Below are 16,299 nucleotides of genomic sequence, written 5' to 3'. Positions count from 1 at the left end.
ACAACGCACTTTGCACAAGGAGAAGCTGTATGGGAGAGTGATGCGAAAGAAGCCGTTTCTGCAAGTACGCACAAACAGAGTCGGCTGAGGTATGCAAAAGCACATTTGAAGAAGCCTATTTCTTTTTGGAAGAAGGTCCTGTGGACTGATGAAACCAAGATTGAGTTGTTTGGTCATACAAAAAGGCATTATGCATGGTGGCAAAAAAACACAGCATTCCAAGAAAAACACTTGCTACCCACAGTAAAATTTGGTGGAGGTTCCATCATGCTTTGGGGCTGTGTGGTCAATGCCAGCACTGGGAATCTTGTTAAAGTTGAGGGACGCATGGATTCCACTCAGTATCAGCAGATTCTTGGCAATAGTGTTCAAGAATCAGTGATAAAGTTGAAGTTACGCAGTGGATGGATCTTTCAGCAAGACAATGATCCAAAACACCGCTCCAAATCTACTCAGGCATTCATGCAGAGGAACAATTACAATGTTCTGGAATGGCCATCCCAGTCCCCAGACCTGAATATCATTGAACATCTGTGGGATCATTTGAAGAGGCTGTCCATGCTCGGCGACCATCAAACTTAACTGAACTGGAATTGTTTTGTAAAGAGGAATGGTCAAAAATACCTTCATCCAGGATCCAGGAACTCATTAAAAGCTACAGGAAGCGACTAGAGGCTGTTATTTTTGCAAAAGGAGGATCTACTAAATATTAATGTCACTTTTCTGGTGAGGTGCCCATACTTATGCACCTGTCAAATTTTGTTTGAATGCAGATTGCACATTTTCTGTTAGTACAATAAACCTCATTTCAAGGCAGAAACATTACTGTGTCCAACAGTTATTACATATATCAAACTGAAATAGCTGTTGCAAAAACACCAATTTTTATAAAACATTAAGCTTAAGATTAATAGGGGTGCCCAAACTTTTTCATATGACTGTATGTGGTGGCGGCTCTGCAGGTGGAGGTATGTGGAGATCCCCCATTACTGGGCACAGGGGCATTAACCCCTTCAGCACGGAGACTCTTTTGGGGTCTCTGTGTGGTGTGAACAATGAGGTAACAGCTGTGGACAGAATGCGGCTTAGCTGGTTCCCGTCCACATTAGATACATTCAGACGACTACAGGATGAAGGACAGAAGCCCAGAGAAGTCCTCACACAAGGCCATTATTCCTCTCCTAGTTCCAGCACAGTAATGTAGATAGTAGTGATAACCGTCCACATATTCTCTTTATACCCTCCGGTGCGATGGATTTACCCTCAGTGTCCAGGAAGCTTCACGGTTCAGCAATGCTTCTCTGCCATCTCCCCTCCACCTGAACGTTTTACCCTTTCAGTGCCACAAAACTGAAAGTTCTTTCAGTCACCATTGTGCTCTGTTAGGAAATGTGTGGAAACGTTGGAGGGGTTAATGGCCGCGGGATTATTGGGGTCTCCTATGTGCTCATTAATTCTCTGCCTTATTTACGGGAGGAGCAGCCGACCTATCTGACATTACATCCCAGACACTGAATACAATATACCACAAATTCACTGCTGCAGGTGATACATTGTGTAATGAAATGTTTTATTTAATGTGATTAAATCTATTTCTTGTGTTTGGCATATTTACATGGTGGACATTTATCAATGCCGCATTTGTGAAAACCCAGAGGTGTAAGCCAGGTTCTCTTATGTGTTTCTCTTACGATTAATTTAGGAGACAGGAGTTGTGAAAGGGTCGGGGCCGAAAACAAACAACCATCTCATAAAACCATCAAACCACCATCTTGTGAGAAACGGATTCAGCTGCAGATTCCGAGGAAGAAACTGCTTGTTGTCTGTGGCCTAAAATATATAGGTTTTATTACTAGATGTAAAGAAGAAAACTAAATACTGTAAAACAATAAATCTCCTCATATGTTTCCCCTTATTATCTCCAGTAATTGTATTATTACACAGGATTTTTATGATGTTACATCGGCTCATCTTCTTCTCATTCAGCTCTCTACAATATCAGATCCTCCCAGTGAAGAACTTCTATATAAGAGAATTTTCTTGATTTACCAATCCAAGATGGATATGAACAGAGACAAGATGGCGGAGAGGATATTACACCTCACCCTAGAGATCATCTTCCGGCTTACTGGAGAGGTGAGAGATTCTGATGACGTCACATTACATCATTCTTATCTATGGGAATAACAGATGTACAGAACTGGAGAGGTGAGGACTCTGGAAATGTCTGGAGTGAGATTTATTAATGTGTCTCTCCATAACCAGGATTATACAGTAGTGAAGAAGACCTCTAGAGAGCGCTGTGAGGACCCTGTGTCTGAGGGATGGGGAAGACCCCTGAGCCCAATCACAGGACCTCCATCTCACCCCTTCATACATGATGACATCAATGACCAGAAGATCCTAGAACTCGCCTACAAGATGATTGAGCTGCTGACTGGAGAGGTGACACTGCTGGGAATGCTGGGATATTATACAGTAATGCTATGAAAGGATCGGGGGGATGACGGTATCATTGTATGTTTCAGGTTCCTATAAGGTATCAGGATTTCGCTGTCTATTTCTCCATGGCGGATTGGGAGTATTTAGAAGGACACAAAGATGTGTACAAGGACGTCATGATGGAAGTTCCCCAGCCCCTCACATCACCAGGTAATAGACAGGACTAAATACACACTGCCTATAATTATCTGTATGTAAAGAATGAATTCAGTCCCTGTATGTGTTTCCTCCAGATCTATCCAGTAAGAGGACAACACCAGAGATATGTCCCCATCCTCTTCTTCCACAGGACTGTAAACAAGAAGACCCTAATGTTCCTCAGGATCATCAGGTAGATGGAGAGAAGGTGTCATGAGATCTCCCCTATGATGTGTAGATGGCTGTGACGGTCTTGTGTTCAGTCTTGTTTTATCCACCAGTATTATATGTTTTATACTTGTGTAATGAATGAGAACAGTGGAGATGGCTGGATTAGAGTTGATCATAAATTTGACTTCTCCATCTGTCTGTGACTTTTACAATATTTGTTTCAGGGTGAAGATCTGACCCATATTAATACTACAGAGACATATGTGAGGGGTGATGAGCGGTGTAAAGAGGAGATTCCTACATATGACTACCCAGGTGAGTAGTAACCACTAAATGCAGAGAAGTCACAGATTCTTCTCAGTCACTGGCTGTGGCTGCTTTATCGGTGGTGTAGTCCGGCCGTATCACAATCATGCGATCACCATTTTACTTCTAGACCACAACATTCTCCTCCATCCAAAACTGTTTAAATGACTTTGGGCATTGAAAGCCCTTTTCTATAGAACTTACAACCGGAAGGATCCACCTACCCCTTGAGATTAGGAGATGCTGACTCTTACCTGCCCAGATCTTTAAACTATAAAGCCAAATGACAGCGTACATAGAATGTGCTGACAAGTTAGAAAATCATATGAAGAATAATATTATGATGGGCCTGTAAGAGAAAGCGGAGGGTAATGATGCTGTTGGCTTCCTAGAACCCTGATATCTTATTGGATGAATCTACCTTCTCTCCCTTCTGTGCTGCTGAATGTGCTCATATGGTTCCTACAAGACCAGGTCCAGTCTTTCTGGAAAAATTTCATTTTTATGATCGACAACATTAAATGTGCAGTGAGGACCAAGTGTGAATTTCTGTACAATAACAGAGATTCCCTTTATCCTGACTTTTAAATTTCTTTTAAAACCGACTAACTTCAAAGAGGATTATGATAAACTACATAAAAAAGCATTACCCCTGTGCCATGATATATCTCTGTGATGCTGAGTCACTTTTCATGGCCAAGCCGTGAGACAGGATAGTCAAGGAGTCCTGTAACATCCCTGGCAGCGTGCTTGCATGGTTTACCACCTCCCACCATGCAAGACCGCAATCTTAGCTATCAGTCCAGGCTGCACACTTTGCTCCAGTGCCTGCTGTTTGCATGTCTCTTGTCTGATTGCTTAGGGCGGCGGCGCTGTTGCTTTCTGATTCTTATAGTTGCAGTGTGCACACTCCTAATGCGTCCCCAACCTATTGCTGTGAGTCACTGGATACTTAAACCCCCTCCACCTAGTAGGAGGTGCCTGAGCAACACTTTCATTCAGTGTGTTCTGTGCAACTGAGTTGCCAGGTCTTGTCCTGTATCTTGTCTGTTTCTGCCACCCTGGGGGCTGTATACCCAGGCCTGTTACCTGTGACTTCTAGTCAGTTTCCGCCATCCTGGGGGCTGAGTTCCCAGGCTCGTTCCTGTATCTTGTTCCTGGTTCAGATCCTGTCTGAACAGTTTCCTAGCCTTTTACCTATTTGTCTCTATGTCTGTACCTTCCCTTTTCCTGCAGTGTCTGAACCTGCACCTAACTCCAACTCGTTGTCTCTGTACTTCTGTTTGTGAGTTTTGTGTCCACTCGCTACTTCATTGCAAGTACCTTGTGTGCATCTGGTTCTGCTCGTTCTGTTTCCCTGTCTCCATATCTACTCCTGTGTTCCAGCTATCTTCTTGTGTTTACCAGTCTGTTCCATGTGAACAGAGCCCTGTCCTGTCTACCGCATCTGCGGGTTTTGCTCTGCTCTGCTTGTCTGCCGCATCTGCGGGTTTTGCTCTGCTCTGCTTGTCTACCGCATCTTTGGGTTTTGCTCTGCTTGTCCACCACACCTGCAGTTTTGCTCTGCTCTGCTTGTCCACCGCACCTGCGGTTTTGCTCTGCTCTGCTTGTCCACTGCACCTGCGGCTTTGCTATGCTCTGCTTGTGCACTGCACCTGCAGTTTTGCTCTGCTCTGCTTGTCCACCGCACCTGCGGTTTTGCTCTGCTCTGCTTGTCCACCGCACCTGCGGTTTTGCTCTGCTCTGCTTGTCTACCGCACCTGCGGGTTTTGCTCTGCTCTGCTTGTCTACCGCATCTGCGGGTTTTGCTCTGCTCCGCTTGTCTACTGCACCTGCGGCTTTTGCTCTGTTCTGCTTGTCTACCGCATCTGCGGCTCTGTTCCTGTATCATAGTCTGTACTGGTTCCTATTTTGCATGCGTTCCTACCTGCCAATACCCACCTGTCTGCATATCAGCTGTGCCTGACAGTACCCACCTGTCTGCATATCAGCTGTGCCTGCCAGTACCCACCTGTCTGTATGCCAGCCTAACCTGCCTGTTCCTGCATTCAACGATGTGGTTCAACAGCTGTGACCGGGGTCTGACCTGGAGTAGCACCTGGTCCTTCTGCTCGGTTCCTCTCTGGTTTACAGAGTCGATTGAGCCGCCGTGCGACCTTGGTCGAACCGGGTTGATACTTAGTCACGCCCCTCCAGGCACTCCTCGGTTCATGATCCAGTGGGATCACTAATCACGCTCACTCCAGTCAGCCCAGGCGTGAGCGTAACAATTCCAAAGTCAAAAGCCAGGAGGGTACATCATAAACAAAAGGAAGAAAGAAAGAAGTAGACAGGTAACGTTCCGTTCATCAGAATACCAGGAGGATAGCGAATCAGAGCATAAGGGGTTAAACATACAGATGGTCAGAACAAGGTCAGGCAACAGAAGATCAATTCACAGAACATAAGGCACAGAGACAAACCTCACACAAGCTGAATGTACATCTGGCCGAAACAGCCCAGTTAAGTAGCCTGGCAATCACCTGGGATAATGAACACTTCGAGATAGCCAGTTCCTTTTAGTCTCAGATTGGACAGCTGAGCTGTCAATCAACACACTGACAGCTCAGCACAACCCTGCACCAGACTGGATGACCGAGTTGTCAGTAACTGCATCCCAGACACACTGAGTGGTAGAACCATGACAGTACCCCCTCTTCTAACGGAGGCCACTGGACCACCAAGCTTCCCAGGAAATTTTAGATAGAAGGTCTTGACTAACCAATCTGCCTTCACATCTCAAGCTATGACCCACGTTCTCTCCTCTGGTCTGTATTCCTTCCAATGGATGAGGTATTGGAGGGAATTTCGGACCCTATGAGAATCCATAACCCACTGAAACTCATACTCCAAGCCACCGTCGACTGAAACCAGAGAAGGCGAGGAAGAGGGAGACAATGCCGAAGGGACAAACTCCTTTAATAGGGATTTATGAAAGACTTTAGTGATGCGAAGAGATGGAGGAAGCTTTAATCTGAATGCCACCGGATTGACCACCTTTAGGATCTCATATTGACCAATAAAATTTGGACCCAACTTTGTTGACAGCACTTTAAGTTTAATGTTCCTATGACAACCAAACCTTATCCCTGATCTTAAAAACAGGACTCACTGAACGTCTTCTATTGGCGTTCTGTTTTTTGACGAATCTGCGCAGTCCCAATATTCTTTTGAACATCCTTTCAGACATTCCCAAATCTTAGTATTGCGACCTCCACCCCAAGACATTCAGAAATAATCATAGAAAATTCACCAAAATAAGGATGAAAACCATAATTACAGAACAATGTTGAGGTTCCAGTAGACTGATTCACTCAGCTGTTAAATAGAAACTCAGCAAGTGTAAAAATGAAGACCTCCTGCTGAGCCGCCACAAAGCACCTTAAAACTTATTCCAAAGATTGATTTGTCCTGTCAGTCTGACCATTGGTTTGAGGGTGGTAAACAGATGAAAATGACAAGTCAATCCTGAGTTTACTACAAAAAGCTCTTCAGAATTTAGAGACAAATTGTACTCCCCTATCAGACACAATGTTAAGAGTGATCCCATGTAACCTTACAATATGAGAAAAACAACCTGGAGAGTGTCTCTGCATTAGGTAATCCTGACAAAGGAGCAAAATTAGCTTGCTTGCTGAATTGGTCAACTACCGCTCAGATAGCAGTTTTCCCACGAGACAGAGGAAAATCCGTGATGAAATCCATGGACAGATGAGTCCACTGGCTTTCTGGAATTGTCAATGGAATCAATTCTCCAGCCGGCCGGCTATGACTGACTTTATCATGGGCGCAAATTTCACAAATAGATACAAAAATCTTTGATATTATTATGCATGCACTGCCACCAAAAAAATCTAGCAATTGGTTTCTGTGCAGCAATAACCCCAGGATGACCACTCAAGATGGAATCCTGAGATTTTTGTAACACACGCAATCTTAGGTACACAGGCACAAATAATTTAGATCCTGGAGTAGCGGAAGGAGCCAACGACTGGACTTTATGGATCTCCTCCAATTTCAAGGTTACCATAGAATCCACAATACCGTGAGGAATAATGGAGGATGCACGTTCTGGAGGAGAAACTGAATAGAGACTACAAGATAATGTGTCAGCTTTCACATTCTTAGACCTTGGCCAGACATAATGTGACGCTGAGTCACCTTTCATGGCCAAGTCGTGAAGCAGGATAGTGAGGGAGTCTGAAGTCAGAAGCCAGGAGGATACATCCTGAACAGAAGGAAGAGACAATGGCGTGGTCAGGTAACGTTCCGTTGGTCAGAATACCAGGAGGATAGCGGATCAGAGCACAACAAGGTCCAAGGTCAGGCAACAGAAGATAAATTCACAGAACACAAGGGGCAGAGACAAACCTCACCCAAGCTGAATGTACGTCTGGCAGAGGTCTAGGAGAAACAGCCCAGTTAAGTATACTGGCAATCACCTGGGAAAATGAACACTTCGAGATAGCCAGCGCCTCCCAGTCTCAGATTGGACAGCCGAGCTGTCAATCAAAGTACTGACAACTTCAGCACGCCCCTTTACCAGATTTAACGGTTGAGTTGGCAGCAACTGCATCCCAGTCACACTGAGGGGTGGAACTGTGACAATCTCTAAGCCTTCACTGACCTGCCTCTTATTTTACATAATGCATTTTGTAGTGCAGGGCTAGGTAAAATAGGAGGCAGGTCAGTGAGCGGTCAGTGAGCTGTCATAAGAGCATACAGATGAATATGTAAGCAGAGCACCAGATAGCGCACCCCCCACAGGCCGCCCCGGAGCAAATGTATATCATTATCTCCAAACTGAAAGTAAAGATAACACAGCAACCACAGGACGGATTTCATCAACCAAGGTATCATATTAATCAGTGTAATGGTGCCCACCAGACAGTGTATGTAGTTTACTGAGCACAATCCTGCTGACAGGTGCGCTTTAAGATCTAGGAAGAGCTGACAATTAAACTCCTTTTGGAAGACCTCGCAATAGAAAGTATGGGGAAGTGAGAGATAATGCTTTAACTTCTTTTGAAGCATAGGAACCCTGTAGTGTAATTAAACAAGAAAGTTATTTTATGAGAAAACATACCAAAAGGAGAGGGGTTTACTAGAGGAGAAGTGTGCTTTCCCAGGTACAGAACTTTTATTCATGCAGCACAGATTGTAGCCAACCCAGCTCCGGGGTTCAGACCGGAATATTGGGGTTGGTATCGATCCGATATGTATGAGATATAGATTTTCAGCGTTATAACGAAGGGCGGATGTGACGCATTAACTCACATCGGCGGGGGTGGGGGCACTAGAATCACTCCAATTGAATAACAGTCAGATAGATGGTGCGAACAAGGTCATATTTGATCTTTATGTACAGGTAAAATCATGATAAAAAAATAAATATGACATCAATATCTAGTGCCTGTGATCTTCAGAGGTGAAGATATCTTAAGTTGTTGCTCTCCTAAAATCCTTAAAGGCTGAGAACATCTCACAAACAGCCACACATGAGTTCATAAAGGAGAAGTGTGTGGGCGTAACTTAGGAGCTAATAAAAAGCAAATCCTGGGTCTGGATCATTGTCAGCACCTAGGAAGACCTACAGTAGTTCGCTGTGGAGGTTCTGTCCAATTCCAAATCGAAGCGCTTCCCTTCTCTAAGCTCTGAGCCATTTCTGCGACCAAGTTTAGCAAGTTTCTTGTGTTTATACCTTTTATGTATTTGTATATATTCTGCTGTTTTGTTCCCATTTTGTGTTATCTTGTATATTTTTTAACACTGCCTATATTTTGAATTAAATATATAGTTTAATAGTTCTGTTCCTTTTGCTTTGTAAACCTCACCTGAAGCCATATGCTACCTGTAATGGGTGTCCAGTTGGCCTGTATAAATGATTGGTGCGGTTAGTTTCCTAATAACCGGCCTAGTAGTGGAAGCAGCTGCAGTCTCATCCATCAATCATTGATCAATTGCGTATTGTCCTTACGATTTGGAGGCTGTGGAGTTGCGTTCCCTTGATGAAGTGATAATAGTGGGTGGATCTGCGTGACCCCTCCGGCTGTGTATCTTTGACACTGTGCCTAATGACAGAAGCAGACGTCCCAGGAGCAGATCCCAGAGGAGATGGGACACACCATTTACAGAATCCCTAATTTGACTAAATGGCAGAAAACCAAAGCAGCAGAAATCGCCATAAGGTGACTCCATTTTGGAAATTATAACCCTCAGTGAATTAATCTATAGGAGTAGTGACTATTTTGACTCCACAGGCACTTTCCGGAAATTAGCACGCAGGATGTTGGAGAGTAAAAATTGCACATTTGCCATTTTACTGGTTCCCAGATTGTGCTCCAGGAGACACACACCGTAAATTAAGTGGGTTCTTTTCACTAAAGTAATGTCAAATACATGGATGCTAAATGTGGTTTGGATACACTGCAAGGCTCAGAAGTGAGGGGGAGATTTGACTTTAAGAGAGTGGATATTGCTGGATTGGTTTATGGAAGCCATGTTGCTTTTCAAGAGCATTTGAGCCACTAATAATGTGGAAACCTGTTTCTCCATTGACAAATCATGAGTGGGGGCGTGTTTTTTGCGGGATGAGTAGAAGTTTTTATTGGTGATCTTTTCGACTGCAGAACATTGTTTGGTGGCTTTTTATTCCATATTTGTGAGGCAGAATGAACAAAAATTGAACGCCACGCTCCACTGGTTCATCCTATGAGGATTTGCATTAGACTGTGAACTGTCATTAATTTGTGAATAATTCAATTTTTGAACATAACTTTTTATAGACAATTTAAGTACAAATGTTCAAAAATATAAAAATCAAGCATATTTTATTCAAAAATAATAATGGTTTCTTTTTATTGCCAGATGACTGTACCAGGAAATCAGAGGGACAACTGACATCTTCAATTTTTAAATCAGATGATCTTGAGATCCCACAGGATACAACTGAAGTGAATGCCATTACTCCAGATATACCATCATCCCTTAAAAGCAAAGATCTCTCATTTAATCATTTGAAACAGGTCCTGTCTTCTGATTCATTACTGACTACTATGGAAAATCCAAGTCGCAAAATAAGCATTAAAAAACGAACTGCTCCTAAAGCAAAGAAGACATTTTCACGTTCAGAATGTGGAAATAGTTTTCCTCTCAAAAAGTGTTTTCTTAAACATCAAAAAATTCACACAGCAGAGAATAGATTTTCTTGTTCCAAGTGTGGGAAATGTTTTAACTACAAATCACAGCTTGTTAGTCACCAGAGACGTCACACAGGGGAGAAGCCATTTTCATGTTCCGAATGTGAGAAATGTTTTACAAAGAAATCAAGTCTTATCAGACATCAAAGATATCACACAGGGGAAAAGCCTTTTTCATGTTCAGAATGTGGGAAATGTTTTGTAGATAAATCAACTCTTGTTAGTCACCAGAGAACTCACACTGGGGAGAAACCATTTTCATGTTCAGAATGTGGAAAATGTTTTGTGAAGAAATCATCTCTTCTTAGTCACCAGCACTGTCACACAGGGGAGAAGCCCTTTTCCTGTTTAGAATGTGGGAAATATTTTAGACAGAAATGTAATCTTGTTATACACCAACTAACTCACACAGGAGAGAAGCCTTTTTCATGTTCAGAATGTGGAAAATGTTTTAACCGGAAAGCTAATCTTGATAGCCACCAGAGGATCCACAGAGGGGAGAAACCTTTTTCATGTTCAGAATGTGGGAAATGTTTTAACTGGAAATCAGATGTTATTATACATCAAAGAACCCACACAGGGGAGAAGCCTTTTTCATGTTTAGAATGTAGGAAATGTTTTAAACGGAAAGTGCTTCTTGAATGCCACCAGAGAACCCACACAGGGGAAAAGCCTTTTTCATGTTCAGAATGTGGGAAATGTTTTAGCTGGAAATCGCTTCTTGATAACCACCAGAAAACCCACAAAGGGGAGAAGCCATTTTCATGTTCAGAATGTGGAAAATGTTTTAATCGGAAAGCGTATCTTGATGGCCACCATAAAACCCACACAGGGGAGAAGCCTTTTTCATGTTCAGAATGTGGGAAATGTTTTAATCGGAAAGCGCATCTTGATAGCCACCAGAGAACCCTCACAGGGGAGAAGCCTTTTTTGTGTTCAGAATGTGGGAAATGTTTTAACCGGAAAGCACATCTTGATAGACACCAAAGAACCCACACAGGGTAGAAGCCTTTTTCATGTTCAGAATGTAGGAAATGTTTTAAGCGGAAAGTGCTTCTTGATAGCCACCAGAGACCCCACACATGGGTGAATCCTTTTTCATGTTCAGAATGTGGGAAATGTTTTAACCGGAAAGCGCATCTTGATAAACACCAGAGAACCCACACAGGGGAGAAGCCTTTTTCATGTTCAGAATGTGGGGAATGTTTTGTGAAGAAATCACATCTTCTTAGTCACCAGAGCAGTCACACAGGGGAGAAGCCTTTTTCATGTTTTTAATGTGGGAAATGTTTTACACTGAAATCATCTTTTAAAGGGAACCTGCCACCAGAAAAAACGCTATTAACCTGCAGAAATGGGCTTAATCTGCAGATTAATAGCGTTACTTACTTGCCCGGCACCTGCACATAGCCAAACACTGCTGGGAGAAAATTAACTTTATTCTCCCCGGCAGAATTCAATTTCAGTCACGAGGGCAGTGCATGTGTGGATTTTGTTACCGCTCGGAGAATACAGAACGGCTGTTGTAAACAAACTCCCAGCTCTGACTGCCACTGACTCTGCATGGGGGCCGGCTGTCAGTCAGTGCTCGGGTGCTGTTACAGTCATCGCTCTTTATACTCTTTATAGAGCGGTGACTGAACCAGCGACAGCACCGCCCCTGTGACTGAAACCAAATGCTGCTGAGGAGAATAAAGTTAACTTTCTCCCAGCAGCGTTTGGCTATGTGCAGGTGCCGGGCACGATAGTAATGTTACTAACCTGCAGAGTAAGCCCATATCTGCAGATTAATAACATTTTTGGTGGTGACAGGTTCTGATTAATATATAAAACCACTGCGCTGATGTACTGAGAGGAGTAAGTGAGGATTACTGGGAGTAGTAATGGAAGAATATACAAATGTTGATGAATATTAATATTTTTATTTTTATTGTGAACCAATATTAAAAATGTTATGGATACATATTAGTATTAAAACAAGGGTTAAAAATAGTGCATTGGGTAATTCCTCCAGGGATCCAGAGCTGTTTGGGACCTGTAGTGGGACAAATAAGGACTATGATTACTGACCTGTATAGGTTAGTTGATTCTCTGTAGAACTACTGGGCATGCGTTTACCTGGGATGTCAGGAGGATCTTATTAGAAGATGAGGAGGAGAATACGAACGGAATAATAGATCTTCTTATTAGATGAAATATTGGAGTGATTGCTGTAATAAAAAGAATTTTATATTTAAACACCAGTTAAATCTTCCTATAGATAACTCTATAGTGATGGTTTACGTAAAAGAGCGTAATCCTAGATATTGGTTAAATACCCCTGATTTTATATTCTATTTTCCTACCTCACACCATACTAGGTGGCAGCTAGAGGTAAGTCCTTCCTACTTCTATTAACAATCCAAAAACAAGGATAACACCCCTTCACTCCTAACCAGACCAACCGGTGCCCCCACCAACAATATGGGTGACCTATGGTCAGACAGAGTGGACAGAATCCATAAGATCAAAAGTTTTTTAATACAGCATGTCAACAGAGACCCATACAGAAACCAGCAATTTAAACCCTATCAAAGAATCCTTAAGAGTATTAGAGCAATTGCTTCTAAAAGAAATGCAAGATCTCTGGGAGGTTGCCACTTTGGAAAAATATCTTCTGCATAACATCATCCCTAAGGGCCTTCTCATCACTAAACCTCTCTCAGGAGATATTGGCGACCCAACTACATTAGAAGAATGGGAGGATATGCTTAAATCCTTCTCTAAACAAGCAGTAGTCTTTATTATCGAAAAAAGGAAACAGCATCTAATGGATAGTAAAATAAAAATCTCTAAACTTTTTAGAGAAATCAAACCCTACTACAACCACCCTGAGATCGTCCACTTATCTAATAGCATCAAACTAAGAATCAATAGTAAAGAGAAAGAAATCATTCAAAAGAAAAGAAGGAAATTTGGCAGAGACTCAATTCCAGAGTCCACCTCTGCAACACCAATAACCGAATTTCAGATCATTGACCAAATAGATAGCCCAATAAGACTTGACGACCCAGAAGAAGACTTCTCTATAAATCCTACCCCAGACAATGAAACAATGGAAAATGGCCCTGACACCCCCCAAAGAACACAAGGGGATACTATCCGTTCGGAATCTAACATTCCCAACACCCCCATTTCCACTCAAAACCGTTTCGAGGTTTTAGAACAGCTAGAAGAATCCTCTCCCCTCTTACCCCTACCCTCGACCTCTAACTATGCTTTGAATAATACTCATCAACCTAACAACAGGATCAATAAAACCACCACCAGACCCCAGGACAAAACCAGAGGCCCACAAGTCAGGAAAACACAATCGACTACTAATTTTTTTCACAGGGGCAACCAAAGAAACGGAAAAGAGGCTGTAGGGGGGGGCAATTCTCCAAAAAAAAGATACAATCTCAGAAGGTAGATAAAGATAAAGAAAAGGATAACCTCCACCCCCCCCCACTACCATCTACAACCTCAGCAAATATCAGTTACAGCCGAACGAAATACAATTATTAAATAAAGGCCTCAAATACACGCCCGCCACCAGGTTTAATAAGTTTGATGCCTTTTTAGGGGTCAAACAATTTATGAGAAAATTAGCTATTAAAAAGCATTTTATTAAAAACAAACAACCAGATACAGCATCACCACCCAATCCAATGTTTTCCCAATACATTCATACGAATGTGAAAAAGAAATCTAAATTTCACCCTACTCATGAATACTCAGAAGCATTCGAAACCTTCCAAAAAAATGTGATCGACGATATCAGGAAAACAAGTGACAAAAAATGTCTCAGATATAAATATAACCTCACAGCCAGCGAACAAAAAGCCATTCAACAATTGTCCAAAAATAAAAACGTGGTCATACGCCCAGCCGACAAAGGAGGTGGCATTGTCGTGCTGGACTATGAACAATACCACGCAGAATCTATGAAGCTACTAAGTGACACACGTACCTATGAGCTACTAAGCCATGATCCCACTAAACATCATCTTGAAGATATGAAAATCTTGATTAAGAAGGGCCTCGAAATGGGCTTTCTTAATAAACAAGAATTTGATTACATAAATACTCCATTCCCTAGGATTGCCATGTTTTACCATCTACCCAAGATTCACAAAACCTTGGAAAACCCGCCAGGTAGGCCAATTATCTCAGGGATCCAGAGCCTGACCTCAAATTTATCCAGATATGTTGACTGCCACATCCAAAAACTAGTACCCCAACTACCGGCCCACCTGAAGAACACTAAACACACACTACAATTGCTCAGTCAAATCCAATGGCAGGACCATTACATCCTAGGAACCATAGATATTACCTCCTTGTACACGGTAATACAGCACGAAAAAGGTTGCCAATCCACATGGTTTTTTCTTAAGGAATTTGGCGATATGCCAAATACCCAAATCGACTTCATCAAGGACTGTATGCTTTTTATTTTAAATCATAACTCTTTTAAATATGAACAAAACTTCTATACACAGAGATGGGGGACCGCCATGGGAACCAGATTCGCACCAAGTTATGCAAATTTATACGTAGGCATGTGGGAACATAATAACATATACCCAAATGGTAAGCTATGTGCGAATATGGTGCTATGGCGCCGTTTTATAGATGATATTATATTCATCTGGTCAGGAGACCATCCTTCCTTGGACACCTTTTTAACTGATATTAATAAAAATGATTTTTATTTAAATTTTATTTCCTCCACAAGCCAGAAAGAAATTAGTTTCTTAGATCTTAACATTTTTATAAACGGAGGACGATTATGCTAGGACACACTTTAAGCCTACTGACACAAATAGTTTCATTCATATGGACAGCTGCCATCTACCCAGTTGGCTACTAAATGTACCTAGAAGCCAGTATTTGAGACTTCAAAGAAACTGCTCTCACAACCAAGACTTCACAAATGAAGCAAACATACTAACACAGAAATTTATTGACAAAGGATATAATGAAGTATTCCTCAACAAAACCAAAGAGGAAGTAAGCAAAATACCTCGCTCAAACATACTTATGGATAAGAAACAGGAATCAGACAGACCCACAATGGACATTCCAACCAGGGGAGGAGTCCTGAGGAGATAATTTGCATATTCCCACTACATTTTGGGGTAAGTGAAGAGTCTCCGCGAGCTCAAAGAACACTGGATTTTGGCTGTTGGAGCTGAAAAGAGGACATCGGTAAACCAGGGGAGGAGTCCTGAGGAAATAATTTGCATATTCCCACTACATTTTGGGGTAAGTGAAGAGTCTCCGCGAGCTCAAAGAACACTGGATTTTGGCTGTTGGAGCTGAAAAGAGGACATCGGTAAACCAGGGGAGGAGTCCTGAGGAGATAATTTGCATATTCCCACTACATTTTGGGGTAAGTGAAGAGTCTCCGCGAGCTCAAAGAACACTGGATTTTGGCTGTTGGAGCTGAAAAGAGGACATCGGTAAACCAGGGGAGGAGTCCTGAGGAAATAATTTGCATATTCCCACTACATTTTGGGGTAAGTGAAGAGTCTCCGCGAGCTCAAAGAACACTGGATTTTGGCTGTTGGAGCTGAAAAGAGGACATCGGTAAACCAGGGGAGGAGTCCTGAGGAGATAATTTGCATATTCCCACTACATTTTGGGGTAAGTGAAGAGTCTCCGCGAGCTCAAAGAACACTGGATTTTGGCTGTTGTAGCTGAAAAGAGGACATCGGTAAACCAGGGGAGGAGCGCACATTTTGAAGCTTTTTTTTTAAGCTTTTTCACTGTTTTCAGAACATTAACAGTAAGAACATGGAAGAGTCCAGGAGCCATTTGGTGAGCTGCATATCCTGCTACATGTTCACAGAATTGCCAGTGCAAAAGCCAAACTTCACATGCCAGAAATGCAAGCTTGTGTCCCTGTTGGAGGAAAAGT

The 16,299-nt window shown here is 42.5% G+C and overlaps 1 protein-coding gene across 3 annotated transcripts; it reads left to right on the top strand.

Moving 5' to 3' along the window:
• Positions 1-1,412: 1,412 nt before the first annotated feature.
• Positions 1,413-12,539, top strand: LOC141221821 (uncharacterized). Of its 3 annotated transcripts, none has more exons than XM_073666586.1 (7): positions 1,413-1,774; positions 1,987-2,136; positions 2,266-2,445; positions 2,529-2,652; positions 2,736-2,833; positions 3,036-3,126; positions 10,024-12,539. In XM_073666586.1, the coding sequence occupies exons 2-7, from the start codon at positions 2,059-2,061 to the stop codon at positions 11,358-11,360; spliced, it is 1,908 nt and encodes a 635-aa protein (XP_073522687.1). In that variant the 5' UTR covers positions 1,413-1,774; positions 1,987-2,058; the 3' UTR covers positions 11,361-12,539. The 3 variants fall into 3 exon arrangements, with proteins under 3 accessions (XP_073522687.1, XP_073522685.1, XP_073522686.1); XM_073666584.1 differs by having other exon boundaries at positions 1,413-1,821; XM_073666585.1 differs by having other exon boundaries at positions 1,413-1,843.
• The last annotated feature ends 3,760 nt before the right edge of the window (positions 12,540-16,299 follow it).

This window comes from Phyllobates terribilis, unplaced genomic scaffold, assembly GCF_046119375.1.
Source record: "Phyllobates terribilis strain yellow unplaced genomic scaffold, ASM4611937v1 Scaffold_335__1_contigs__length_2066515, whole genome shotgun sequence".
Lineage (NCBI taxonomy): Eukaryota > Metazoa > Chordata > Amphibia > Anura > Dendrobatidae > Phyllobates > Phyllobates terribilis.
This window is presented reverse-complemented; position numbering and strand designations above follow the sequence as displayed.